This window comes from Perca fluviatilis, chromosome 20 (assembly GCF_010015445.1).
Source record: "Perca fluviatilis chromosome 20, GENO_Pfluv_1.0, whole genome shotgun sequence".
Classification (NCBI taxonomy): Eukaryota; Metazoa; Chordata; class Actinopteri; order Perciformes; family Percidae; genus Perca; species Perca fluviatilis.
This window is the reverse complement of record NC_053131.1, coordinates 13,908,085-13,936,001: the sequence shown is the minus strand read 5'-3', so window position 1 is coordinate 13,936,001 and position 27,917 is coordinate 13,908,085. Positions and strand designations below refer to the sequence as shown.

Genomic DNA, 27,917 nt, shown 5'->3' with positions numbered 1-27,917 from the left:
TTTTGGAGGTTCCTACCGGAAGTTCTACACTCGGCATCTTTCTTGACGTTTCCTAGCTAATCTACAATCAGAAAGTAGCATAAATATCAACAACATCGCACCAAAAACGCCAAACAACACTCTTGAAAGAGGAGGAGAAAAACAGTACGACATTTTTAATTACATATACATCTGACATTCTGTTTGTAATTATTTAGCTAACGTTAGCTTTTCAAACAGTTTTAATTTTATGTATAATGTTATTTTCTTTGAGTAACGTTAGCTAACATTAGGCTACGCTATCTTATGTACGTTAACTATAATGAAGCGACGAGTGTAACGTTACCGCAGCTGTGACTGGTTAACGTTAAAAAGCTAGCTAGCTCATCAACCTGTAGGGAGATATGAGTAGGACACTTGGTTAGCAGGCTTTGATATTTAGCAACATTTACTTCGAATGTAGTCCTATGCTAGTTAACGTTACCTGCATATAAACCTAACGGTATGTGTCTAACGTTACTGTTAGCGTAAGAAGTTTGTAACTGGTTCAACTTCTCCTTCTCCTTAGTTACAACCATGGACTGTAATGAATAAGGTTATAACCACAGAAATAACACATAATAATACCTGTACCTCCATCTCTGTGCACCCACAGGACTGTTTGTTTTTACGGGTTGTCAGTTGAAGCTGTCCTCTACTGTTCCATATCTGTCAAAAGTTTTGTCAAAATGTTCTTTTTGTCTGTTTGTTTCTTATTCTGCATGAATCTCTCTCTCTCTCTATCTCTCTCTGTCTGTGCTCCAGCTGTCATGTTTTCCAGCAGGTGGAGGTTTGGCTTGGACAGGTACAGTGAGGTGGACCTCTTTACGGACCGCTATGAGGCCAATGTAGAGACCCTCTCCCAGGCCATCAGAGCTGCAGCGTCTGAGGAGCCGGATGCAGATGGCAGTGTGCTGTTTGGCCACCTGAAGGGCACTGTGGTTGGCCTCAGATATTATACAGGGGTGGTGAGGATCAGTCACCTTTAATACTCTAGTGCACATATTCACAAAGGAGACAACACAGAAATGCCACATTGAGACACCTTAAAATCATCTCGGTTTTACTCTCTTTACAGGTGAATCAAGGGGAAATGGTCGGTTTAGTGCGACAGCCCGAGAATCCATACGACCGCAATGCAGTGATGGTCGCCAACATTTATGGCAACCAAGTGGGTCACATCAAGCGGGAGCTGGCAGCAGCCATGGCCCACGTCATGGACAACAATTTGGCTAAAGTAGAGGGGTGAGTAGACTGTTAATCACCTGTCAGTGTCATTCCCTGCTGAGATGTTCAGTGTCAGAATAATGTTTCTCAACATCTTAAGGATTGTTAGCCTACAAAGCCTGCCCTGACATAACATTGACCTGACTAACATTGAATGTAGGCATAAATGGCTTCCTCAATTGACAGCTTCTCCTCATAAATATCTGCATTTGATTAATTTTTTTATTGTTATTCATATCATATTTTTATTGTTCAGTGGTTTTAAGATCAACTTTGAGCTCAGGCTCACCGTGATTACAGTAGGATACAAACGGTGTGTGATTTTTGTGTTTGTGTGTATATTGTTGTCTCGTTGCTGTGTCAGGGTGGTACACTCAGGGACAAAAAACACATTTACCATGCCAGTGATGCTGTCCTTCTGGGGGAAAGAAGAGAACAAAAATGCTGCGATTGAAGGCATGGCACGTCGCGGATATAAACTGAACACAGGTGGAAGCAGCGCAACAGGTACACACACCCTCAATCATCTGATCTCACTCGTCTCCTGATGGAAAACTTCTCGCACTTTACCATGTAGCTACATTAGCTGCATTAGAAATGTCAGTTTTTAGTCATTGTCGTGTGTGTGTGTGTGTGTGTGTGTGTCTGTGTGTTCAGGTACAAATCAGAAATCGTCTAGTCAAGGTGCTCGTGCAATGTCATCTAAAAAAGGATTGACCATCCCACTAACTGCACAAGAGGTAATCTACTTAAATTTAGTTAATGTAATATTTAACGGTATAGCATGACGTTTATACAGCAATCATGTAACGTTGGTGGGGAAGCAGCAAAAACGGTCTAGGAAGCGCACATGTTTTGGATATTTAATGTGAAGCACGTTATCAGGTATCAGTTACTGTATTCAGGGAATTTTGAGGGGAGAAAATCAATTATTAGTGTTATGAGGTGCAGGGAATGGTGGACCCAAATGTAGAGAGCAGGCTGAGGATTAGTTACTTGAAGATTTATTTCCAACACAAAAGTCCAGGGTACAAACCAACAGGAATCCCAAATTGCAAAAATGCAAGAAACTACACAAGGAGTACCAACTGAGGCAGGCAAAAACTAAGTCCAGAACGCAAAAAGGGAAACAGCTGAATAACAAAACGAGAGCACAGAGAAGATGAACACATAACTCAGAGACTGGAGCAAACACAGACAGGAACAGACACAAAATGATCGGACACAAGACAAAGGGAACACAGAGGGTAAATACACGAGGTAACGTGCAAACAAGGGACAGGTGATACAGCAGGTGAAACGCATCAGGGCGGGGCAGGACAATCAGAAAGGCGGGAAAACACAGGAAGTAAAACTAGACAAGACAAGACAGAAAACCAGACTACCAAAATAAAACAGGAAAAACAGAAACATACACCATCAGCAGAATAATACACGATCCAAACCGAAACATAAACCATCCTCAGAATGATACACAATTAATATACAAAACAGGAAACAGCAACAGAAATATACAAACAGGCAACCAAAATATCCACAACCACAACAACTAGAATACCTTGAAAAAAGTGCTAAAAAAAGTCCTTGAAATTGAAATGAACCACATAACGCTGTCTTATATTTTGACCAACAGCTAACATGGAATGGCTATACATGCCGAAATGTTTAAACATTGTGAAACAGACTTAGATAAGGCTTAAGTCAGCAGTTCTAATTCTCTTTTTCTTTCAGCTGAAGAATGCATTTGACAACCTCTTTGATGGTTTGATGGAGAGTAAAGATGGAGAGAAAGAAGCTGCCAAGGTGTGCATTTGTTTATCTGTCTGCATTTTATGAAGGGCTGGGCAGTATATCGATATTATATCGATATCGTGATATGAGACTAGATATCGTCTGAGATTTTGGATATTGTAATATCGTGATATGACATAAGTGTTGTCTTTTACTGGTTTTAAAGGCTACATTACAGTAAAGTGATGTACTTTTCTGAACTTACCAGACTGTTCTAGCTGTTCTATTATTTGCCTTTTCCCCACTTAGACATTATGTCCACATTACTGATGATTATTTATCTAAAATCTAAGTGTGAAGATATTTTGTTAAAGCACCAGTTGTCAACCCTAGAATATCGCCGCAATATCGATATCGAGGTATTTGGTCAAGAATATCGTGATATCTGATTTTCTCCCTATCGCCCAGCCCTAATTTTATGTATTGGTTTGTGGTCAGCATTTTGTCTCATTTTGTATTTCTTACCACTCTCACTACAATTATGTACATAACTAATGATTGCATGTTCTTTCTTATTGTGAGATTATTTTTTGACCTTTTTCTTTATAATGTCATCAGAATGGAAGAAGTATTTATTTTTTCTTTTCTACCTTCTCTTTCTTGCTGCGGTTTTTGGAGAAACTGCTTTTCACCTTAGTAGTTGCTGCTATAGTTTTCTATCACTGTCCTAATGCAGCCTATGTGAACATGCAGCTCTCTTTTCTCTGCAGTCTGTGGGTACGCCTCTCCTGCCTCACCAGAAGCAGGCACTGTCCTGGATGTGTGCTCGAGAGAACAAATCTGCACTGCCACCCTTTTGGGAGAAGAGAGGCGAGCTCTACTATAACAGCCTCACGTGTTTCTCTGCCAAAGAAATACCAGAGAGAATCCGTGGAGGAATACTGGCAGATGACATGGGACTGGTGAGTAACACTTGATGTGATATTGTTGCTGTTAAAAAATTATGTTTGTTTATTGGTGAATTGCAAGTTTATTTATACATTAACTCATGATGAGATGTTTGGTTAGTTGCTTGTTACTATATACAGTAGAGAACATTTTCTTTAATTTGTTTTTGTATGTATGTGTTGAAAATGAGGCTGTAAATGTTAACCTCAAAATTCACGTTTTCTCCAGAAAAGAAAGCTTTTTTTTCTTCTACATTTACCCCAATAAGAGGCTTTACGCTGCGGCTATGTAAGCCGACATGACTCAACATTAAACCCCCCGTTTGTGTTTTCCAGGGGAAAACTCTGACAACCATTGCTCTGATTCTCACCAACTTTCACAATGGAAAGCCTCTGCCTGTGGAGACGTTTGTAAGTGTGTGAATGTGTTCAAACAATATGCAGTCTTTGACTAGTGTTCGACCATTGTTAAGTGGTTGTTTCCTTGTGTTCAGGAGGAGCGGTCTTCACCTATCAAAGCCAAAACTAAACCACAAGGTAATCACAATTTTCAGCATATCAGCTTTCTTGCTCATGTTCAGAAAAAGAGCATGACAGGTGAGATGATGTGGGCTCTTTGTTTCAGAAGGCAGCAGTGCAGGCGATAGAGCAGAAGTGAGCAATGCAGCAGCTGGTCCTCAGTGCTCACACCTGTAAGTGTGATTCAGTTGAATTTGGTATGCTCAGATTATATTGTCAGTGATGTGTTTTTTATTATCACAGCATAGTTAAATCATGTGTAAAGTCAACAATGCAAATGACTGCATCTGGACATATTTCAATAAATTTTTCTGTCCATCTATATATCTGATATGCTCATGCCTTTGTCAGTCCTCAGGTGGAGGTGATCTGTGTTAATACGACAGACGTAGTGGAGATAGTGGACTCAGCAGACGTAGTGGAGATAGTGGACAAGTCAGATAACAGTAAGAATTTATTGTCATCTTTGTATATATCACCTTTTAACTTGTATATGTCTGTTCGTGCTGTTTGCTTGTTTTGCCTCCTTCCATGGATTTTGTGGCTTGCATACATTTTTACCTGACTTCTCCACTTACAGGCACAAGCAAAGGAAAGAAGAAAGCCAACAAGCGAAAGCCTAGTAAAGGTATAGGCCCAGGAAACTCTTTGTATTTGTGCACTATAATATGTGGGTGTCAAAATATGTGCATGTTGAAAGCAATGTGTGACATAGTTTGACAACTGTTTTTAAATGCCCGTGAATTGATTTATTTTGTAGTGGTGGTGGCATAATTCAATGCTGTTGTAATTTAGCTTGTACACCATTATAATCACCGTCCCCTGTGAAATAAATCATTAATCTGCTTACTGTGCAGAGGCCCCAGTAATGCTGGAGGATCTGGACTTTGCTGCAGCACTTGGTGGCTCAGCAGCAGATACAGGGTTAAAGAAGAAGAAAACTGCCAAGAAGGCCAGTCCCACACTGGGTGAGTTCCATCAGTCAACATGTTTTTACCTGGTGTTTTGGGTTTCAGGTATTGCATTAATTTAGTAGGGTAAAAAGGAAAAGTTGTAGTGACATTGGAGATCGTTGTGCGCCTTTTTGTATGTGCAGGTGTGGAATCCGCCGTCACTGAAAGTGCAGATGACTTATCAGCTAGAACGACTCTCATCATCTGCCCGCTCTCTGTGATCAGCAACTGGCTGGTAGGAATACAGCCTCACACAACAACAACACACACAACGAGACACTTTCTTTCGTTGAACTTCATTTACGCAGTCCTGCTAATTAGCTTGGTTACAAGTATAGGTGAAGCTTGTTTACTGGTAAAAAAAAAAAAAAACTGCATACTATAACAGCGCAGGGCTACATTGAACTGCAAGTTAAAGACCAACAAATTACCAGTATTGTAGGAAAACAAGCTATGTTGGTAATTTTGTAAATTTTTGATGGCGGAAGTGCCACATTCAGTGCTACCCTTCCATCCCTAAATTCAGCAAGTGTGTGTGTGTGTGTGTGTGTGTGTGTGTGTGTGTGTGTGTGTGTGTGTGTGTGTGTGTGTGTGTGTTTGCATTGCTATCTTTGTGAGGCCAAGCATGAGTTTTAGACCTTTGGAGTGAGGACCTTTTTACAAAGTGAGGACATTTAGGCCGGTCCTCACTTTATTTTCACTGTAATGGCCTCCAGAGGCTGTTTTTATGCTTTTCTCAAAGTTTCAGAGAGGTCCTCAGAAAAATAGTAAAATGAGAAATTTCAAGTAGAAATTGGTGTGTGTACATTTTCTGCATACACACACTTTTGCTCTGTCACCCCCCCTATGTTACACACACGTGTACTGCATCTGAGCATTTTTTTCAGTCAGGCGCCCCCTTCAGCTTCAGACAGGTACTGCACCTGAGCTACTCTGGCACTGGCGCCCCCACAGCTTCACACAGTTACTGCACCTGTACTCTGGCACTGGCGCCCCCACAGCTTCACACAGTTACTGCACCCAAGCTACTCTGGCACTGGCGCCCCCACAGCTTCACACAGTTACTGCACCCAAGCTACTCTGGCACTGGCGCCCCCACAGCTTCACACAGTTACTGCACCCAAGCTACTCTGGTTTCAGGCCTTGTTTTACTATTCTACATTTGGCCAATGACCAACAGAAGTGTTTATTATACTAAATACAGTTTAAGAAATTAATAATAAAGGTAACTGTAAGGATTGGACCAGGATTAGAAGAATTTAGGACCACAGGGAGCCACAAGGATGACCAAAGTGAAACAAAAACACATGACACTGCTGTTGATTTGTCTGCATGTAACAGTAAACCAGGTAATAAGCAAGTGGGACTCAAAGTACATGTTACAATGTAGATATATCCACAGATTAAATTAGTAAGTAAAAAACAAAAACAAACTGTGCGCATATAGAAGCATTTGATTGGCTGAATTTGAATGTAGTGGCTATTTGCCAATGTTATCAATAAAAACATTTTATTTATATCTGTTAAACTATATCAACATTTATTTCAAGTGGAAGTGTATGATTTTCTAAATATTAATACAGACATATTTTTTGTATTGCTGATTTAACTATTCTGGGGTATATGCATGTTGTGAGGCATAAATAATCCAAACTGTGTTAAACTATTTCCATCATATTTAAATAATAATATCTATTGACATGAATATATCAAATCCTAGTGACTTAGTTTCAAATGAAGGCCTAAACATTTCTTTAGGCCTTTGACTTACTGGGAATCAAACTACAACTAAAAAACTAGAAATAGAAAATCATATTTCATCACAAAACCCAACACCACTTAATGTGAGCTAGTTTAGAGATTATAGAGGATGAACTGTAGTAACTATTGTAATTATCTGACTTTTCATCTAATGACATACGTTTCATGATTTCAATTTGTCCAATACTTTTTTGTTTATGACAAAGTATTTGCAAAATTACATTCCCATCAGCCTCAGTTGTATTTGCTGCTGTGTTAGTGCTAATTGGCATGCTAGCATGCTAACATGCTAAACTAAGAGAGTTAAAACCATAAACATTAAACCTGCTAAACATCAGCATTTCAGCCTTGTCATTGTGAGCATTTTAGCATGCTGATGTTAGCATTTATGTGTATTTATTGGTTTATTTAACAGGAACAGTGGTGACTAATCAACACTGGTATAAATGCACAAGAGTTAGCCAAGAGTAGAGCTTAGATCAGGCCGAAAAAATCAAGCCTGACCCTACCCGAGCCTGTGCATGTTGTGTCCGAGTCTGGCCCGACACATTAACACATTATGAGCCCGAGCCCGATTTCAACCCAACACTTTTTTAATTCGTGGGCCGTTATAATGTTCTCAACTACAATTCAGAGCTGTTTGAACTGCAGAAATCTGTTTAAAATGATCTTAATGAATAATGCAACAAGAGCGACGCATGTAAACTGCGCTGTTAGTTTATTCAGAATGGAACGGATCGCAAATGGATTCGAATGAAGAAAAAGTAAAAAAAAAAACTCAATGCATTTCTCTTTGAGGGCTTGCCCGCTTGCCTCGCCCTCACGGGGAGCCTATGCTTGGAGAAGTAACAAAAGAGGACGTTGAAGGCTGACTATCATTATTTCTGCCACGGCGAGCCTGCTTCATGTGTCTGTTCATCTTCCACTTCTCCGTTTTATCAGCTGTCATAGGCGAGCAGAGTGCGTACTTAGCCTAATGCACTCGACAAAGCCGACACATATGTCGTCACTGCCCACAACTTGTTTAAAATGGTTCCATACCTCCGACTTTCCTCCAAACTTGCTCAGAGGTAATTCTCCCGTTTTTCTTTTATTCTTTACATCCTCAAGCTCCATGTTGCACTTAAGCTCCACAATACAGCCCAGCAGCCCCGGTGTGATAGAGGAGGAGACTCCGCGCATTACACATGTTGCATTTTGTAACTGAAGTCCAACTTGTGTAACTTTTTGGACACATTTGTTACTTTGGCCTAAATATAGCTTATATAGATAATATTTCTGATTATGGCGTAGCTTTCTCCCCACCCAATTAGGCTAATAAAGTAATGATTAAAAAAAAAAACACAAATGCTTGATCAAGGACCTGGCCTGGCCCGAGGATAGTGGCGGAAAATTGGGCCGGGTCGGCTCAGGCTCGGGCAAAGAATCTAAACTCTAGCCAAGAGGCTGTTTTTCATCTTTAGTCCAGGGACTACTAGAGCAAGGTAGAGCAAGGTAACATCTGTACAGGTACAGATGTTACCTTGCTCTACCTGTCATAGTACAGCCTCATAGAGCTGCTGTAGACTCTTAGTCTGGTTTATCTGGTACTAAATGCTTTAATCAAAAGTATACGGCTTTATTATATCTGCAGAGTAAAGACTTGAAGTACATCTCATTTTCTTCCATAATTCAATTAGTTATTGTTCTTCTACACTTGCACAACTTAAGTTAATATAATTTGAGATATGAATGATGCACCCTCCTGTAGGATACAGTGACAAAAGTGTAAGAATAGACAAATTAGTTATGCTTACAGAAAATGACTACCTTCGCCTCAGTTGTCCCCAAACTGTTTGCTGTCCCTGCTCACATTATATGAATGCATGGAGACAGCACTGTAGCACAACAGATCTCACATAGCAAAGTGAGCACAATATTGTATTGCTACTGTGTTTTAAAAAAATACGTTTAATTAATTTATCAGTTAACACTATTTAAATGCACGTTGAAAGAATATGCAGCTTAATTTCCCCCAACACCTACAGGGCAGAGATACAGTACAGTAAAGTACAACGTCTCAATAGGTCTGATAGTCAGGGGCTACTGAAGCAAGTGGCAGCTCCTGTATTTTTGACAGTTAATTGTGGCATCACTTTGGACAGCCAGTGGCTGACATGTTTGCCTCCACAGAGAATTATCAGTGTCCTGTATGGTATTCCTGGTGAGGTAACTGAGTGGGACAGACTAGCAGGCCTCCCTCTCACATCCTGTGCAGACACTGAGCCTCCTCCACAGCTTTATCATTCAGTGTTGCTGTTTATTTTGCAGTAGTACTACAGTAGAACTGTAGTGATAATTGTGAATCTTGTGTGATTTCCAACCCTGCAACCTGTAAAACAGACCTGAGAGTCAGAGGTGAACAGCAGAATATTGTGAGGTTCTCTCCTCTGCTGCAACTCCCACTTAATTAATGGCCCATCAGGAGGAGGGGCCGCCCCCCTCTCTCTGCCATACACACTGCAGAGAGCAGGTGACCTGAACTCACAGAAAGCTGCCCTTCCCCCCACCTGCAGAGTGGAGCTGAAGCTCAGAGCTGAGGCATGAGACAGGAGGAGCATGATACAGGAGGTCATTATAATATAATTATATTTAAAAGTAAGATATTATAAAGTAATATCTCATTATACAATGAGATATCACTTTATTGCTTAAGTAAAAGGTCTGAGTACTTCTTCAACCACTGATATACATACAATAATATATATGGTTAAAATGTACTTTTAAGAGCAAAACTTCAATGTTAAATTTCTTATTTTGCAGTGATAGTTGTGAATCTTGTGCAATTTCCAACCCTGCAGACTATAAAACAGGCCTTAGAGTCAGAGGTGAATATTGTGAGGTTCCCTCCACTGCTGCAGCTCACTTAATTAATGGCCCATCAGGGGGAGGGGCCGCTCCCCGCTCTCTGCCATACACACTGCAGAGAGCTGTTGACCTGCAGGTGACCTGCACTCACAGGCAGCTGCCCTTCCCCCCACCTGCAGAGGAGAGCTGAAGCTCAGAGCTGAGGCATGAGACAGGAGGAGCATGAGACAGGAGGAGCATGAGACAGGAGGTCTCCAGGCTACAGCCATACAGTCGTGGAAGGAAACAGTACAGCTAGCAGCCTGCTAGCTTTTAAAAGACTGGAGTGACTCAACTAAGGAAAAGACAACTTTTAAACTGTTTCTGTGCAGGTAAGATTTTAACTCTTAAACTCTCTTATTTTTAGCTTCCACACGTCAGTTAATGTGGGTTGTAATAAATTGTAACTACTAACTTAATTGTCAGGCAGTACATTTTTATATCTATGTGGACATATATTAGTTTAGAGTTTTATTAGAGTTGTTTAACAACATTGCAGTGACACCATTTAAAGTCAGTTTGTATCTTTTTCTGAAAAAAAGAAAGTGGACACATTTATAACTCCATTTAGAACTTGTTAAATGGTTCAAGCATTTTTATATCTAATCTGATTTGTTTTTCAAAGACTTTTGTAGTTTGTAGAACTATTTAAAGTGACAGTGTTTTTTATAGAAGAGAAGTTTTTCCTCTGGTGTTTTCCACAGTGTTTCTATGTGCTATAACATGCTATAGACTTTAATATCTTAATGAGGTTTTGGGGCTGTCACTGATATTTGTGGGGAAAAGAGTGTAATGCAACTATTGTGGCAGCAAAGTTTAGTCTCAATTGTAAATAAATACTTAAGTTCAAATGTAGTTATAAGAAACTACAGCAGAGAGCTACACTTTAGAAACTACACTGCAGTTAATGCTTAACAGTCTATTTTTATTTTGAATCCAGTGGTAGCTGTAGCTGTGCTCTCATGGCTTGTTTGTAAAGTTTTCAATCTTCTTTTTGGTTTTAGGTCCAGAAGTTGATGGCTGTGAGACAAACACAGGTATGTACCGTTATAAAATCTTTACTCTATCATGTTGTTGACTTTTCCCTAGAACAGTTGGTAGGACGAATTTTAAACTGAAAAGTGACAAAAAACTGACAACACATAATACAAACAGGATTTCACATCTGGGCCCTATTTCAGAAAGCAGGTTCAGTGAAAACTCTGAGTTTGTTAACCCTGAGATGAGGGAAACTCTGGGTTTTCTGTTTCAGAAAGAGAGGTAACTTAACCTCAGAGTCAGTTACTATGGTAACCTCACCTCAGAGTCAGTTACTATGGTAACTGAGCCTGTGAACCTAACCTGGTCGGGAGCAGGGTTTCTTCTAGAAACCTCGAGTTTCTCTCAGTCTCCTCCCTCTGACACAGCCCTCTTTCATGTCGTCATTCATTCATTCAGTCAGTCTGTATCAGGCGCATTTTAGCGCAGTTTATTGGCACGAATAAAAAAAAACTGTTTATTAACCATGTTAGGCAGACTATAAAACGTCAAGAGAGCACACTGTAGTAATCTACATAGCCCACGATGCTAACGTTAGCACAAGGTTGGTTCACCTGCTAACAACAACAATAAACTGCAGCGCGATCACCCAGAGGGGATACATATTGTAGCAGGGGACTTTAACAAGGCATCCTTAAAGTCTGTACTCCCCAGCTTTTTTCAGCATGTAGATTGTGTTACTAGAGGGAAGAACACACTAGGCCATGTATACTCTAACATCAAGAAAGCACACAGAACTGCTCCTCTCCCTCACCTGGGCCAGTCAGATCACATCCAACTACTCCTGGTCCCAGCATGCATCAGTCAGATCACATCCAACTACTCCTGATGCCAGCATGCATCAGTCAGATCACATCCAACTACTCCTGATGCCAGCATGCATCAGTCAGATCACATCCAACTACTCCTGATGCCAGCATGCATCAGTCAGATCACATCCAACTACTCCTGGTCCCAGCATGCATCAGTCAGATCACATCCAACTACTCCTGATCCCAGCATACATCGGTCAGATCAGTGGTTCCCAACCTGGGGTCCGGGCACCCCTTAGGGGGGCACCAAAGATCACAGGGGGGGCGCAAGTCTTTATCTGGTTTGAGGTTGAGGTAAATAAAATATTTGCACGTTAAACAGATTATGATAATACACTAGAATATATAATGTATACAAAAGTCGGTATAAAAACTATATATTTTTGTTCTTGCTTACAATTGGAGGCAGGCTGCTTAGTAGGCCAAACCTCTGGGACCTCCTAACCAGGGACCCTTGCTGTCATCAGGTTAGCTGCTAGCTGTTAGCTGCTAGCTGCTAGCTGCTATCATGCTCGTCTTTCCTGTCACCACGGCATCACTATTTTATGAATGAAACATGACTGAGAAATGTAAAAGTCCTGATAACTGCTCTGTATCAAAAAAGAAAGTAAGGCTCTATCTCCATAGTTACCTCAACTTTGGTTTCGGGGGGGGCTCAGCTTTTCTTAGACAAGTAGGGGGGGCGCCAAGGAAAAAAGGTTGGGAACCACTGTTGTAAAGCTACCATTAAACACTCTCTGTGACTATCTGCAAGCCATGCAGTGGGTTGGGAACATTAATTCCTTTTATGTCACTTGATAGTTTGAAAGCAGGAATTGTGCTGTGTGCCCTCCGGTGCAAACTGCGTACATATACAGGCACAAAACAGTTAAGATCTGTGTTCCAGAGTTATTTTATAGCTCTTTAAAACAGAAATCAACAAATATTTTAAATATTTTAACAGGTGCCACAATCATTGTAGCAATAATGGGTTTGTCAGGCTACTCAGTGGTTGTAAGAGGCTAGTGTGACTTGAAAATGTACACCAGTGCATACACATTGCTCTCTACACGCAAGCTCTCATGTATCAATAATTCTTATCGTCTTTGCAGATACAGTTGCATACTTTCACTAGGTCGTCCTTTCATACACTGCATAGGATGAGGGGTCACATTTTGCCTGCTCTTGTTTTTCAGATGGAGGTTCTGACCTCTTCTCACCTAAAGAGAGACTGGAGACCTGCAGTGAGGATGGTGGTTCAGATGTATATGGTGAGTTAAGGCGAGACACTACAGGTGAAAGGGTAAAATTTTAAAATGATAGATATCACAATGAAACTTCCTCAGTTGATTACTTACACAAGTATTTAAAAAAATGTATTACATGTCTTTGAAATTTGTATGTTTAATTATGCAAATTAGACATTATCTCATTAAAAATTCACAATTTTTCATATATTTTCAGTAGATAGATTTGAACATATGATAAAGCCATTTTGTTTACAGACAAGATGAAAACAAAATTACAGAGGGATTTCAGGATATCTGCTTTCATTACCTAGAAAATCCAAATATACTGTCTCTAGCCTTAAAAAAATCGATTTTCAGCATTATTTGTTCATTAAAATGTGACATAAATCAGGCCAGGAATGATGTATCAACAAATCCCTCTGTAAATATCTTCAGAATACTGCTAAGTGTATAACTGGAAAGTTTGGTGTACATAGGTGCTACATAGGCTGAGAGGTTTATACTGGAGAATGACAAACTCATTTTGAGAAAACGGCATTTAAAGATTTAAATAGGGGATTATTTAATAACATGGCAGGAATATAAGGCCTACAACTGCAGTGAGCAACTCCCTGAATTAACATTGGTGTATCATGCACAAAGTTGCCGATAAAACCCACGCTAGACAGTTGTATGGACACAGAACAAGACCAACAATAGATGTCACAGCTTTCTAAAGTCTAATTGTCCATTCCAGCACCATATGTAGGCTATTTTAGCTATGCTTACACTCTTGCGCCTATGTTTTACACTGGCAGTTGTGATGGTCTAAGCTTTCGAGATCCTGAGCATATTAGTTTCTCTCATGAAATGAATTGACCATCACAACTGTGCTCTGAAGCCACAACTTCTCCATAACAGAAAGCATGGCAGAGGCACCTTCATCAAGGTGGGGATGGCCATACTTGCTGCTGCCTCAAGCTTACTTTCCCCACAAAACAGTCCCCTCAGTCAGCTGATGGAGAAGCTAACTAACCGGGCTCCCATCAGGACTGGTTCATAACAACACAACAGAACAAAACTTATTATGAATAATTCAAAAGATCAATATTTAGAACATTGCAGAAAGCAAACAAAGTAGACTAAATTGTTATTTGACATAGTATCTGCACACTGTCAGAGATACGAAGAAGAGACAGATCCGGACTAAATACAGGCTCAGTGACCACTAACTGGGTCAGACAGACAGGTCAGAGAGCGAGAGAGACAGGCTCAGTGACCACTAACTGGGTCAGACAGACAGGTCAGAGAGAGAGACAGGCCAAGTGACCACCAACTAGGTCAGACAGAGATACACTTCCTCCTCCATTGGGAAAAATTGTCTTCACTAAGACATTTACACCTTGGAAAAATAAAAAAAAAAAAAAAAAAAAGACTCACAACCACTTTAGGATCCCAAAATGTACAGATTTGTTTAATATTATATAGTAATTATATTATATTATTATATGTGTAATGTAATTGTTTTGTAATATAGTTGTATCGCGATCAGTAAAGTATATGTGACACCTATATATTTTATGACATGTAGACTATGAATTTCTGTAAACTGCTGAAAGAGAGAGAGAGGCTGATTACCTCCCCTGTCTGAACACTCCTGTTTTCTGAACGACAGTTTACACATCAACATACTATGTGAAGGCATTTCATCATCTGCTGTCTTAGTTTGTAATCCCCTGTGTCTTCTTGTTAATGACAACTATCTTTGTCTTCTCTGAGATGATTTTTGACCGTTTGACGCATTTCTTTACATTTTGATCTACCGCGGAAATGTCAGAGCACGTCACGTGACCATAAGAAATTGGCATCAACCAATGAGATTGCGCATTTAGAGTTAAATCCCCCTTTTTACTTTCACGATTGGTTGCTGATGAAAAGGAAATGACCATATTTGGATCTGACAGCATTGTAGAGGAGAGAGTGAGAGCTTTCCAATGGTATATATCATGACATATGTCACATGTCTGGTGCAGACAGCGATCGCAGAGCAGCGGGATGATTTAGAACGCCAACTTTTGTTGAATTTAGGAGAAATCTAACAGGCAAAGCGTAGTAAAATAAAGACCCAAATGTGTATTTTGCACTTTTTTTCACCACAAGTCTGAAAGAAGACATGTTATTGAAGACAAATAGCCCAAAATCTCAAAATTGACCAGTGAAAAAAAAAAATGTTTTTGCCTGCCGTGTCTCACCTTAAATGGCATTTATTATCTAAGTTCATTGTGCAGTGAAAAATTAAAGTTCACAGAATTCCTTTTGTTAAAGTACCCTACTGGCTGTTTTCATACTTCAACCCATCAGTTAAAAATCAAGTATATATTACAGCACTGCTCACCATATCATCATTGTTCAGCATTAAGGTTAACAGGTGACATTGTTGATTACGACCCACAAACAGGAGCAGTTTAGTAAAAAATGTGATTGTATCATCAGCAGGCAGAATGCTGGTTACTGGAACTAACCGCTAATCAGAGCTAATCGTTGCTAACCAAGCCTTCTATCCATTACCTGCATATATGGACTCAAGCCCGGATAAAACCCTTCTTTTAATTAAATGGCTGTACAAGTTTTAAACTACAACTCAGAGTTGTTTGAATGACAGAAATCTGCTCAAGGTTAGCGTGCTATGTTGATGCTTTCTCTGCGGAGTGCAGACTGATTTGCTCTCACGAGTCACGTGACCAAATTGCAGCCTTTGCAATTAGGAAATCGCATTTTAACATATCACAATATTATTGCAAATGCAATTAATCGTTCAGCCCTACTCTGGGGAGCTTCAAACTATGCACTAGGTGCTCAGGCAGAGAGTGGATCAGTTGATTGGTTACATTTACAAAAAGAACACACTGGGGACAACTGATGGTTGAGAGAAATGGCAGGATCAACAGATGTTAGTGGACAGAAACAAAATTAATCAAACAGGTGATGATTATGAGAATCAAATCAACTTTACGGAGATGAATGTAGATGAAATGTCACTTTTGTTTGCTCTTGTTTTTCAGATGGAGTTTCTGACCTCTGCTCCCCCAAAAAGAGACTGGATCCCTGCAGTGACGATGGGAGTTCAAATATAGATGGTGAGTTAAATGACGCTTATTATGAAATTCACAAAAACTCCTGCCTTTTTACGAAGGACCTTGCTAGCTTTTTCTCAAATTTAGTAGAGTACTACTTAAATCTCAAGTGCATGAATTATATTGTCACCATTTCATCCTTTTTTTTCTTTACAGTTTGTTACACTTTTGAAATGGGTATCACAGTGTCCTTCCTTATGGCAGTTAAATTACTGTCCCATGGTGATCCAGTTGTGAGGAAGAACGATTCTGTAATATTCTAGTACACACTGCTGCTTACAGTTTTGACCTCAGAAATATACTGTTTTAGCAGCCAACTGTCAGATTGTGGTAGTTAGGTTTTACTGTCATCACTTAAATACACATGAACCCTGAATATCCATTTTAACTGAGTTTTCACTAACGGGTGCCAATGTATGTCTGTTACTGTTGTAGATCAGAGTCCAGAAACAAGCTTGGTGAAGAGGCCCTCACAGAAGAAGAAAATACGTAAGAAGACCAAGATAGTGGAAGCAATAGGTAAGTTCTTTAAACATCAATATAAAGAACTGTGTGTGAGACGTAGCCCTTTTAACACATAATGCCTCAAGTCTAACACATTCATCATATTTAATATTTGCATTCAATGACTGCCTGAAGTCTTCAACCCATAGACATCAGCAGACTACAGGTTATGGTCATGAAGTCTTATCTTGATCATTGACAAAGAAACGTGTACACGTTCATCCTGGAGAGCATTCTGAACTTGCTGTACAGTCATAAAGGGGGTTTTCATAACCATATGAATGATTTTCCAGTCATTAACAAGATGTGTGCTCCCCGGTGTACCAGCTTAGCCTACTCTAAATAAACCTGAAATAAGCCTTTTAATGTACTACCCATTTTTCTATTAAAAATGTAATGTACTGAAGAACAAAATTATATATATATATATATATATATATATATATATATATATATATCCAAATACTTACTGTCTAGTCTTAACTTCAAAGCTACGATTAGATGCTTTATGTGACAGTTTGCAAGCTGTGCATGAGCAGAGTCAAGGAATCTACGCTGAGATGCACAGTATGTATTTAAGGTTACACTAAGGCTGGGTGATATATCGATATTATATCGGTATCGTGAGATGAGACTAGATATTGTCTTAGATTTTGGATATCGTAATATCGTGATATGACATAAGTGTTGTCTTTTCCTGGTTTTAAAGGCTGCATTACAGTAAAGTGATGTCATTTTCTGCACTTATCAGACTGTTGTAACTGTTCTATTATTTGCCTTTACCCACTTAGTCATTATATCCACATTACTGATGATTATTTATCAAAAATCTAAGTGTGAATATATTTTGTAAAAGCACCAACTGTCAACCCTAGAATATCGCTGCAATATCGATATCGAGGTATTTGGTCAAGAATATCGTGATGTCTGATTTTCTCCATTTCGCCCAGCCCTAGGTTACACAATCTACATTTTCTTTTCTGTCATTTTTAGTGCCACCCACAGTAAAGGTGAAGAGACCATGGAGTGAAGCAGAGAGGAGTGCGGTATACAAACACATGGCAAAGTTTATTGCAGAGCGCCACGTTCCAGGTAAAGAACACTGCATGTGATGCATAAAAGAGGAGGAAGCCTTGGGTCAAAGATCCTGGAAGGATGTAAAGAACTTTGTGTACAACACAAATGTCACATTAAACTGGAGGTGTGCTACACGGCAGCTTCCCTTTTTGAAGATCTTTATTGTGCAAAATAATGTTGTGTTCTAGTTGATAATGTCTGGTACAGTTCTTTTGATGCTTTGTGCAATACTGTTCAAGTGGTGTTTTAAAACATAAAAATAAGGCACATTTGCAACTAACATTTATTTAATAATCTGTTAATTGCACAAACATTTTCTTAATAGTTTGTATTATAAAACAAAGTCTAAGGTTGTCTTCAGGTTTACTTTGTCCAACTGACAGTTGTTGTGACACATTTATTATCACAAATGAGAAAGAAAGCAGCAAATTCTCAAAGTTGAAGTTTGAACAAACTGAAATAAATGTTCTGATAACTAAGAGTTAACACTTATTGTTTTTTATTGCTTTACTTTCATTCAAAAATACATCTATGCTTTTGTGCAGTAGTCTTATCAATGGTCACATCATTCATTTGTATGTATTCTGCTTCTGTATATGAATCTCAAACTGCAACTCTTCAAAGACTCTCCAGTTGATATATTAATACATTATTTGTCAGTTCTAAAACATAAAATGATAGCAAAGAATAACTGCAAGCAAAAGAAAGAAGGTAGTTAAAATAGTCTAGCCAGAACTGAACCCAATAGCGCCCCCTAGAAATGGTCCTCACTTCAATGGTACAATGACGGTTCTTATACTTAGTTTTAAAAATAAGCTGAGGTGGTAAACTGAGTCAGGGAGACATCTAGTGTTTAAATATAGCATTACTTTGTCTGTAAGTATAGCAGAAAGGGTGGTCCTCACTTCAATAGCAATTATACCCGGTCCTCACTCTTAAGCCCATACAGGAATGTGTGTGTGTGTGTGTGTGTGTGTGTGTGTGTGTGTGTGTGTGTGTGTGTGTGTGTGTGTGTGTGTGTGTGTGTGTGTGTGTGTGTGTGTGTGTGTGTGTGTGTGTGTGTGTGTGTGTGTGTGTGTGTGTGTGTGTGTGTGTGTGTGTAGCACCAGTTGGAGCAGCATGTGCGTGCAAACGTGAAGCTAAACGTGTATCTGTATTACGGCTCAGAGCGCAACAGGAGCAAGGCCTTTCTGTCCTCTCAGGATGTGGTGATCACCACCTACAACGTCCTCTCTGCCGACTCTGGGGTGAGTGTACATGTATTTCTGTAGCTGTAAGGTGAGCCAAGGTGTTGACAGAAAAGAAAACATGGGAGACACACTTGATATGGTGGAGCAGACTGCATTCATTTATTTTGATAAGCAAAGTCCTCTAAATGGTGGCTAATGGATGTCTTTTCTGAACCTGGACTGTGTGTTTAATTCATGTCAATATTCACTTGACTTGAGAGATAATTTTCTTCTCTTTCAATAACAAATATAATGTTTTTGTTTTCCTTTCAGAATAAGAGTCCCCTCCATGGGATCAATTGGCTGAGGGTTGTGCTGGACGAAGGACATGTTGTAAGAAACCCAAATGCACAGATGAGTAAGGCTGTGCTCGGCCTAAAAGCTCAGCGGCGCTGGATTTTGTCAGGTAACACACACACACACACACACAGATAGATAGTCATACTTGGGCTGGGTGATCATTTATTACTGTTCATTTTCTCTCCATATAGTCATGGTTCAAAATTGTCATGTCTAAAAGAAAAAGATTGTATATACTTTATTTGTTTGATTATTAGATTTTTGTAATAAAACACAAACCTTTTGACATAATTGGTTGAACATTAGTTTCATTTTTTACCATGTGATTTTGAATACTTTATTAAATGTTGTGGATATTGATATATTGAGATAATATCCCAATAGCCCTGTACACATTTAGAGTGTCCACCACAAATTCTCATTTTGACTGTCACACAGATAGTTTCATTATTAAGGCAGTTGTCACATGTGTGTGTGTTTTTGTTCATTCCTCCATCCCTCCAGGTACTCCTATCCAGAACAGTGTGAAGGACCTGTGGATGCTGCTGGCCTTCCTGCGTCTGAAGCCCTTTGATGTGAGAGAGTGGTGGAACAGAGTGATCCAGAGACCTGTTACTGAAGGAGACAGGGCCGGCCTGCAGTGAGTGCCACAGATACCTTTATATTACACTAATGCAATGTAGTAATAACACTCCAGAGGGCGCTGTCTACTGTGATACAGTCGGTTTGAGTGAAATTGTCTCTAAAGCCGTATTCTATCAATATTCTTATATGTTTACACTTTTTCCTTGATTTTGTCTACTCGGTCTACTGTCTATTGCTTTTTTCTCCATCCTTGAAGAGGGGTCTCTCCTCTGTTGCTCTTTCTCAGATGTCTCCCTTTTTTCCTCTCTTAAATGACAACTCCTAGGAAAGGAGTTTTTCCTTGTTGGAATCAAGGGTCCAAAGATTGAGGGTGTAAAATGTTGTAGATTTTGCCCTTTTAGGCAAATTTGTGGTTTGGGCGACGTAAATACATTTTGACTTGACTTATTCTCTGAAGAAGTTAATCACAGCTGTTGGAGATGATGATTAATCTACTTCTCGCTTGTTGTTGTCCTTACTAATCTACAATGACTTTGCTGGCTGGATTGACTTGACATCATTAGGTCACTTTGTCAATTTAGACAGTAGAACATTTTATTTAAACACAACACAATTGCAGTGGGTGTATGTCACCATTCATAGTTTTCTTATATGGTAACTAGATATTCTAAAAACTAGGTTGAGTCCCCAGTGTTGAGTGAGTGTTGGATGAAGGTTTGTAATTGTGGGTAATATGCACGCATTTGTCATATTATACTATTGATAATCAGATATCAATAAACTCCTGCAATTGACGCTGTACAGGAACCTTCAGACCCTGGTGAAGTGCATCACCCTGCGGCGAACCAAGAGCAGTGAGGTGAATGGGCGTCCCCTGGTGTCTCTGCCTGAGAAGGCAGTATGTGTGGAACAGGTTGAGCTGAGCCAGACAGAGAGGGAGGAGTACGAGCTGGCACGCAATGAGGGGAAAAATACCATCAGAAAGTATGTGTCAGTGTGCATGTGCATGTATGTTTGAATAAATGAACGACGTGATAAAATAAAGAAAAGTCATTTTGACAGAACATTCAGCTGTTGATAAATGTTCGTTACAGGGGATGTTACAGGTTTATACTCAAAACTGTTGCATATTGGTCTATGTTCTTGAAGTTGTCTTAACTGTGTGTGTAGGTACGTAGCTGAAGGGACAGTCTTGAGGAATTATGCCGACGTGTTGGCCATCCTGATGAGGCTTCGACAGCACTGCTGCCACCCTGATCTACTGGCAAAAACCTCCTCAGACCTGGGTAAGACCTGTAATGTGATATGAGGCTAATGTAGGCACTGACTAATGTAGAGTATAGCTTCTGAATCCTGGGGTCACTTGATATGCAAACAGGCTTGCTGGAGATTTCAATTCTTTTTCGATATATTGTACAATACATTCTGATACCAAAGTTCACTTCCATACAGCTTACATCATAAGATTTTCAGCAGTGTTTCACAGTGGAGGTGGGCCACCTCACCTTAAATAAAGACCACCTCTGCCACATCTTTAAAATTCATATACTGTTGTTGGGGGGAAAAAAACTAAATAATTCTGAACTGCATGTTCACTTTTTTTAGAACTAAACTTTTTTTTTATTTGGTTGATATATCGTACAATACATTCTGATACCCAGGTTCACGTCCGTACAGCTGTAAGCTGTAGTCATGAGGCTCCTGGAGACAATTGAGGGCACTTTCTCTTCATGCCCACACAGTCCTGAGAGGAGGTCTAATCAGCCAAATTAATTAAAAACACCTGTGTGTGTCAACCATGGGTGTGTAGTGATTTTAATCGGTAGCTTTTTGGATGATGCGATCATTTTTATGCTTGACTTGTCGTAGCAGGTGTTATTAATAACACATTGCATTAGGCCTTACCAGTTTCAGGCTCTGCTATTGTGCATGAATGGTCACTAGTATGGTTTACTGGGACACTTGCATGGAAATAAGCTAGTCTTGTTCATTTTATTGATTACACCAATAAAATGATTACACCTGCTCTGGTACTTGCTGTGGCAAGTGAAAATGCTTTCTATGCAAAAGCTCTTCTTCCAATTCTTCACACCTTTTCGTAATGCTTTTCTTTTTTACTGCTTTCTCTACCTTGCTACACTCTACTGCCATTCTCCCCCTTTAGATCTCTCTCTCTTTGTCTCGTGTTTACATTAGTGAACATTCTGTTTGAATGTTCCCTGCCTTTTAAAATGGTAACATGGGAGGGAAAGTTTACATTGAGAAAACGTATAGCCAACCCTGTTTTCTGAGCATATAGACTGTGAGGTTAATAAGTAATCTGAACCCTGGGTAGCTCACCTTGTTGAACGTGCGCCCCATGTACAGAGGCTTACTCCTTGCCGCAGTGACCTGAGACCCTTTGCTGCATGTCATTCCCCCTCTTTTTCCTCCTTTCCATTTTTCAGCTACCAACCCAACATGTGTAGTATGTGTGTAATCCTAGAACACTCCTCTTCATGTCATTATAAAACCCCAAATTTCCCACCAAAAAAAGAGGACATGGCATTTGTGTCCTCAATTATAGCTACAGTACAGCCCTGGCCCCAATTTATGTTTCAGATTTATTTCCTAATGTATAAAATCTTTTGTCTGGAGGTGCTGCAGCTACACCTGCAGAGCTGCGGGAGCGTCTGATAGACAAGCTACGGTTGGTGTTAGCCAGCGGCTCTGATGAGGAGTGCTCTGTGTGTCTGGAGTCGGTGCATCTGCCTGTCATTACACACTGTGCCCATGTCTACTGCCGGCCCTGCATCGCCCAGGTTATCAACACTGAGCAGGTACATGTGCTGCCCTCAGCAGACAGCGGGGCTTTAAAATAAATTGTCATTTGACAGTTAAATAAAAATGCAAGTTTCTACTACTGTGTAATCAGTTATTTAGCTGCTAAACATGAACTGATCCATCTTTTCTCTATGCTCAATGTGTGTTTGTGTGTGTGCATAGGAAACCGCACGCTGTCCTCTCTGTCGAAGTGAGATCAAGGCCAATGAACTGGTTGAGTTTCCACAGGAGGAAATGGAGGAAGAGAAAAGTACAAACTCTGATAAGTGGAGGACAAGCTCAAAGGTACACTGCACATACTGAGGCTATAGTATTACCCATGGGATCAAAATGGTTTTAAATAAAAAAAATAAAAAAATGCAGAATAATAAAACCTGCTTGAAGATGTTCTGGTGCTGTGCAAAATCTTTGACTTTAAGTTGCCTACAAATCATTTTAGTCTTCTCTTACATTCAAACCTTTAACGTTCTGTGTTTGTGACAAAATATTGTTTACCATATTTATTAAGTGTTATCTTCAATTAGTGACTATTTCATTATTTTTCTTTGTTTGTTGGTCTATATTGTGCACTAAGAAGATCAACATCAGCAAGAATGATCAAACATTTCTGATAAATGTTCTCAATTGGGGAAAAAAGCTCAAATACAAAATTATGAGATCTATTCTATTGGCTGTAATGACCTAATTCTTAACCAGAAGTCACTTAATACGTCTTCTTCAGCAGTGTGACAGTGATGGAAAATGGCCTTGCATGCTATGTGAAAGCAGTGTTCTGTTTTTGTCTCTGCAGGTGCAGGCTCTGATGGGAAACCTGCTCAGGCTGCGATGTGAGGACAGCAGCATTAAGTATTTGGTTGTCTCTCAGTTTACACGCTTCCTCTCCATACTGGAGACTCCACTCAGGTAATACACACATTCACAGTAGAGGTTCTGGATTTTTAAAGGTCTAAGTGGGTTTTAAAACTATAAAGAGCTCTCATAAGTCTACTCAAACAGCTGTGATTCATTTAATTATTGCAACAGCTATGGTAGAAGTTTAGGGAGTGGTTTACCTTTTTGTGAAAATATTGGTTTCTCCATTATAGTATTTATCATAAATTGGAAACAGACTGTTTTGTGTCTCTTTGGGTAACTGATTCATTTCTTTTCCACCTCTCTCCTTTTGTTCAGATCTAGATGTTTATGCTTGTCAAGCTAGATCGTAAAGCAAAAGAAAATACGATCTGTTAGCAGTGCACCAGCAGAGAGAGTAGAGAATTTCTAAATTTAATTAATGAAATGTTCCTTTATGTTATTTTATGACTTGTCTGTTGACGTGATTGCCCTCCGTCCTCTCCACCAGAGAGCATGGTTTCAGTTTTGTGCGTTTGGACGGCACAATGAGCCAAAAGAAGAGGACTCAGGTCATCCAGGAGTTTCAGAGCTCTGCAGCCGACAGCCCTGCCATTATGCTTCTGTCACTCAAAGCTGGAGGGGTGGGGCTAAACTTGACGGCCGCCTCTCATGTTTTCCTCATGGACCCTGTAAGTATTGATTTTGGCCAGGAACCAGACATATTTACACGTATAACCGCATTTTATTTTACATATGAGGTTGTGCACGCTGAAAGGATTTTGCATGATGCCACACACAAAAGTCTGTTAGCTGATTAACTGTCCGCCTGTAAATAAAGTACGTTGTCACTGCAGGTTTATTGGCACTTAGATTTTTTTTTTCTTCCTGTTTGTATAATCATATTTTTGCATGTTGGGATAGCCTGACAGTGAATAGTGACAAAGTTTAATTAAATATTATCTGATTTCATTACATATTAAGATTTTCAGCAGTGTTTCACAGTGGAGGTGGGCCACCTCACCTTAAATAAAGACCACCTCTGCCACATCTTTAAAATTCATATACTGTTATTGGGGGGAAAAAACTATTCTGAATTCTGAACTGCATATTCACTTTTTATTTTTTTTTTTAGAACTAAACTTTTTTTTTATTTGGTTGATATATCGTACAATACATTCTGATACCCAGGTTCACGTCCGTACAGCTGTAAGCTGTAGTCATGAGGCTCCTGGAGACAATTGAGGGCACTTTCTCTTCATGCCCACACAGTCCTGAGAGGAGGTCTAATCAGCCAAATTAATTAAAAACACCTGTGTGTGTCAACCATGGGTGTGTAGTGATTTTAATCGGTAGCTTTTTGGATGATGCGATCATTTTTATGCTAGACTTGTCGTAGCAGGTGTTATTAATAACACATTGCATTAGGCCTTACCAGTTTCAGGCTCTGCTATTGTGCATGAATGGTCACTAGATTGGTTTACTGGGACACTTGCATGGAAGTAAGCTAGTCTTGTTCATTTTATTGATTACACCAATAAAATGATTACACCTGCTCTGGTACTTGCTGTGGCAAGTGAAAATGCTTTCTATGCAAAAGCTCTTCTTCTAATTCTTCACACCTTTTTATAATGCTTTTCTTTTTTACTGCTTTCTCTACCTTCAATCCACCTTTATTTATAAAGCACCTTAAAAACAACACTGTTGACAAAGTGCTGAACACAGTCTATGAATAAACAATAACATACAACAAAGGCACAACACAAAAATAATAAAACAATAAAAATAAATACAGCAATACAAAACTCAAAGTCAACCCTCAAACCTACCTTGCTACACTCTACTGCCATTCTCCCCCTTTAGATCTCTCTCTCTTTATTTCGTGTTTAACCCTTGTTTTGTCTTCCCGTCGACCATTCAACTTTTTGTTGTTTTTGGGTCAAAATGTAAAATGATCATCTTTTTTTGACACTTGTCGCTTTTCCCGACATGTTTTTTGCTCTTTTTTGCATTTATTGTCATTATATTATTGTTAACCCAATACCCAAATGTCTAATAGAGAAACTTTGAAAATGGGTCAAGTTGACCCGAGGTCAGCAGAAGGGTTAAACAGAATGTTCACTGCCTTTTTAAAATGGTAACATTGGGGGAAAGTTTACATTGAGAAAACGTATAGCCAACCCTGTTTTCTGAGCATATAGACTGTGAGGTTAATAGGTAATCTGAACCCTGGGTAGCTCACCTTGTTGAACGTGCGCCCCATGTACAGAGGCTCAATCCTTGCCGCAGTGACCTGAGACCCTTTGCTGCATGTCATTCCCCCTCTTTTTCCCCCTTTCCATTTTTCAGCTGTCCTGTCTAATAAAGGCCTAAAATGCTCAAAAAATAATCTAAAGAAAAGAATAATACGTAAACCCAACCCAACATGTGTAATATGTGTGTAATTCTAGAATACATCTTTAAAATTCATATACTTTTATTGGGGGAAAAAACTAAATAATTCTGAATTGCATGTTCACTTGCAATTCACTGTGTATTTCAGGCGTGGAATCCTGCCACTGAGGAGCAGTGTATTGACCGCTGCCACCGTCTGGGACAGACAAGGAAAGTCGTCGTCACTAAGGTTAGAAACTAGAAACTCTGTATGTTTGTACTGTTTTATCAGGGTTTGCCGTGAAAGCTTAGTGCTTTTCTTCTCTGTGGCAAGCCATCACTTGTTCTTTTAGGTCCATTTTATACTGTGAAGACTAAATGACAGTATGTGTTTTAGGGCTGGCACCATATGCTTTTGTCCCGATTCGATTCTTTCATGATATATGGGTGCCGATTCAAATTGTATTGCGATTGTGATATTATTACGATTTTCTTTTCCTTCTTTAACAAAAACAAAAGTTGAATAATACACTTCTAGAGACAATCTATCATGAGACATTTCTAAAAACTAGATGTTTTCTAAGAAGAATGCACATCACATGTCAGTCAGTGAGTCAGTCAGTCTGACATTTATTTCATTTGTAAAGAAGTACGTAACTTGTATTTTCTGCATTTTTCTGCTTTTGGTCAGTTTTGCTGGAAACAGATATGATTTAGTTGCTGTCAGCGGAACCGTATAAACAGAATATATTTAGGTGAATTAGTAAAAAAAATGAATCGATTTTAACAATTGTCGCAAAACAAATCCCGATGCATTTAGACTTTTTTTGTGATTGTATTGTATTTTGTCACCAACACAAATGTCTGGGTACCTGATGAGTAAAGGGATTTTATTAGATCTAAAATGATAGATTATGTACATTATATTCTTAAACTAAATGCTTTTTGGATTGTCATATTTTCATACTAGAGAGAAAGGTGCATGAGAAAGATCACTGACTATGATATTTAGCTTGTATCTATATTTAGATTTTGTTTGTTGATGCAGTTCATTGTGAAAGATTCAGTGGAGGAGAACATGGTGAAGATCCAGAGGCAGAAGCAGGATCTGGTGGAGAAGGCTTTTGGCTCCTCAAACCCAGAAAGGAAAACGTCTCGCATTGATGACATCAAAGCTCTGATGGAGCTGTAGATGTTTTCACTTGGGAACAACACAAACATTGGAGAAGTTGACTCTGTTCTTTTGTTGGTTCAGAAAGTTCACATCTGAAGGGCTGCAGAGATTGTTTTATTATTTTGAAAAGTTAAAATTGTTCGTGTATAGGTTCATTCATATTTGTATAAATCCTGTTTTATGTTAACTTCTATGTAACGGTTAAAGTTTTGTATTGATTCTTTAACAAGACACTTCACTTGGTAAGCTTTCATTTTTGTTCATACTGTATGTGATGCATAGGAGCTGTTTGTCCTGATCTACTGTACGACTTGATACTGTGGGATGAAGACGGAGTAGAAATACCCACCTGTTGTAGCAGCTCGAGTTGTCAATATGCAAATTTAACAGCCGTGACGATTCAGATGTCCTGTATGTTGTCGTTTTTCTTGCCATTTCTGGATTAAAGAAATGCAGACTACTGATATTTGTAGCTACTGTATTTAAACAGACAGCATCTTTCAGAACATGGAATTAAAGGGAAACTATTTGTTTACCACACAATAGTGTGTATCTTATTGAATCTATTTGTCAATTTTAATGATCATTTAAGTGGTTACAATAAGTGCTTCTGAAATGTGAGGATTTGCTGCTTTTCATTTATGTTTCACTAGTTGGACAAACCAAGATATTTAAAGATGTCAACTTGGGCTATCAGAACCTGTGTTGGCAATTTATCATTATTTTGTGACATCTCATAGACCAAACAATGAATTGCTGCCCTATATCTAATCAATATAAATATTAC

At 39.3% G+C, this 27,917-nt stretch overlaps 1 protein-coding gene and 1 long non-coding RNA gene across 7 annotated transcripts; both read left to right on the top strand.

Moving 5' to 3' along the window:
- The first annotated feature begins 20 nt into the window (after window positions 1-20).
- Window positions 21-27,673, top strand: hltf (helicase-like transcription factor). Of its 3 annotated transcripts, none has more exons than XM_039786404.1 (25): window positions 21-144; window positions 784-986; window positions 1,097-1,263; window positions 1,610-1,752; window positions 1,903-1,985; window positions 2,977-3,048; window positions 3,747-3,938; window positions 4,260-4,334; window positions 4,418-4,460; window positions 4,552-4,615; window positions 4,794-4,888; window positions 5,023-5,070; window positions 5,300-5,410; window positions 5,539-5,630; window positions 18,919-19,062; window positions 19,318-19,450; window positions 19,849-19,984; window positions 20,734-20,913; window positions 21,100-21,215; window positions 22,567-22,748; window positions 22,915-23,037; window positions 23,543-23,655; window positions 24,095-24,275; window positions 26,126-26,206; window positions 27,005-27,673. In XM_039786404.1, exons 2-25 carry the CDS (start codon window positions 789-791, stop codon window positions 27,146-27,148), a joined length of 2,916 nt encoding a protein of 971 aa, XP_039642338.1. In that variant the 5' UTR covers window positions 21-144; window positions 784-788; the 3' UTR covers window positions 27,149-27,673. The 3 variants fall into 3 exon arrangements, with proteins under 3 accessions (XP_039642338.1, XP_039642336.1, XP_039642337.1); XM_039786402.1 differs by having other exon boundaries at window positions 4,549-4,615; XM_039786403.1 differs by lacking the exon at window positions 21-144 and adding an exon at window positions 371-481 and having other exon boundaries at window positions 4,549-4,615.
- Window positions 9,781-18,000, top strand: LOC120549466. Of its 4 annotated transcripts, none has more exons than XR_005637389.1 (6): window positions 9,781-10,374; window positions 11,047-11,079; window positions 13,068-13,142; window positions 16,163-16,237; window positions 16,670-16,753; window positions 17,732-18,000. It is a non-coding gene; the product is annotated as an uncharacterized LOC120549466 (long non-coding RNA). The 4 variants fall into 4 exon arrangements; XR_005637388.1 differs by adding an exon at window positions 16,391-16,485 and having other exon boundaries at window positions 9,781-11,079; XR_005637386.1 differs by having other exon boundaries at window positions 9,781-11,079.
- Window positions 27,674-27,917: the final 244 nt, after the last annotated feature.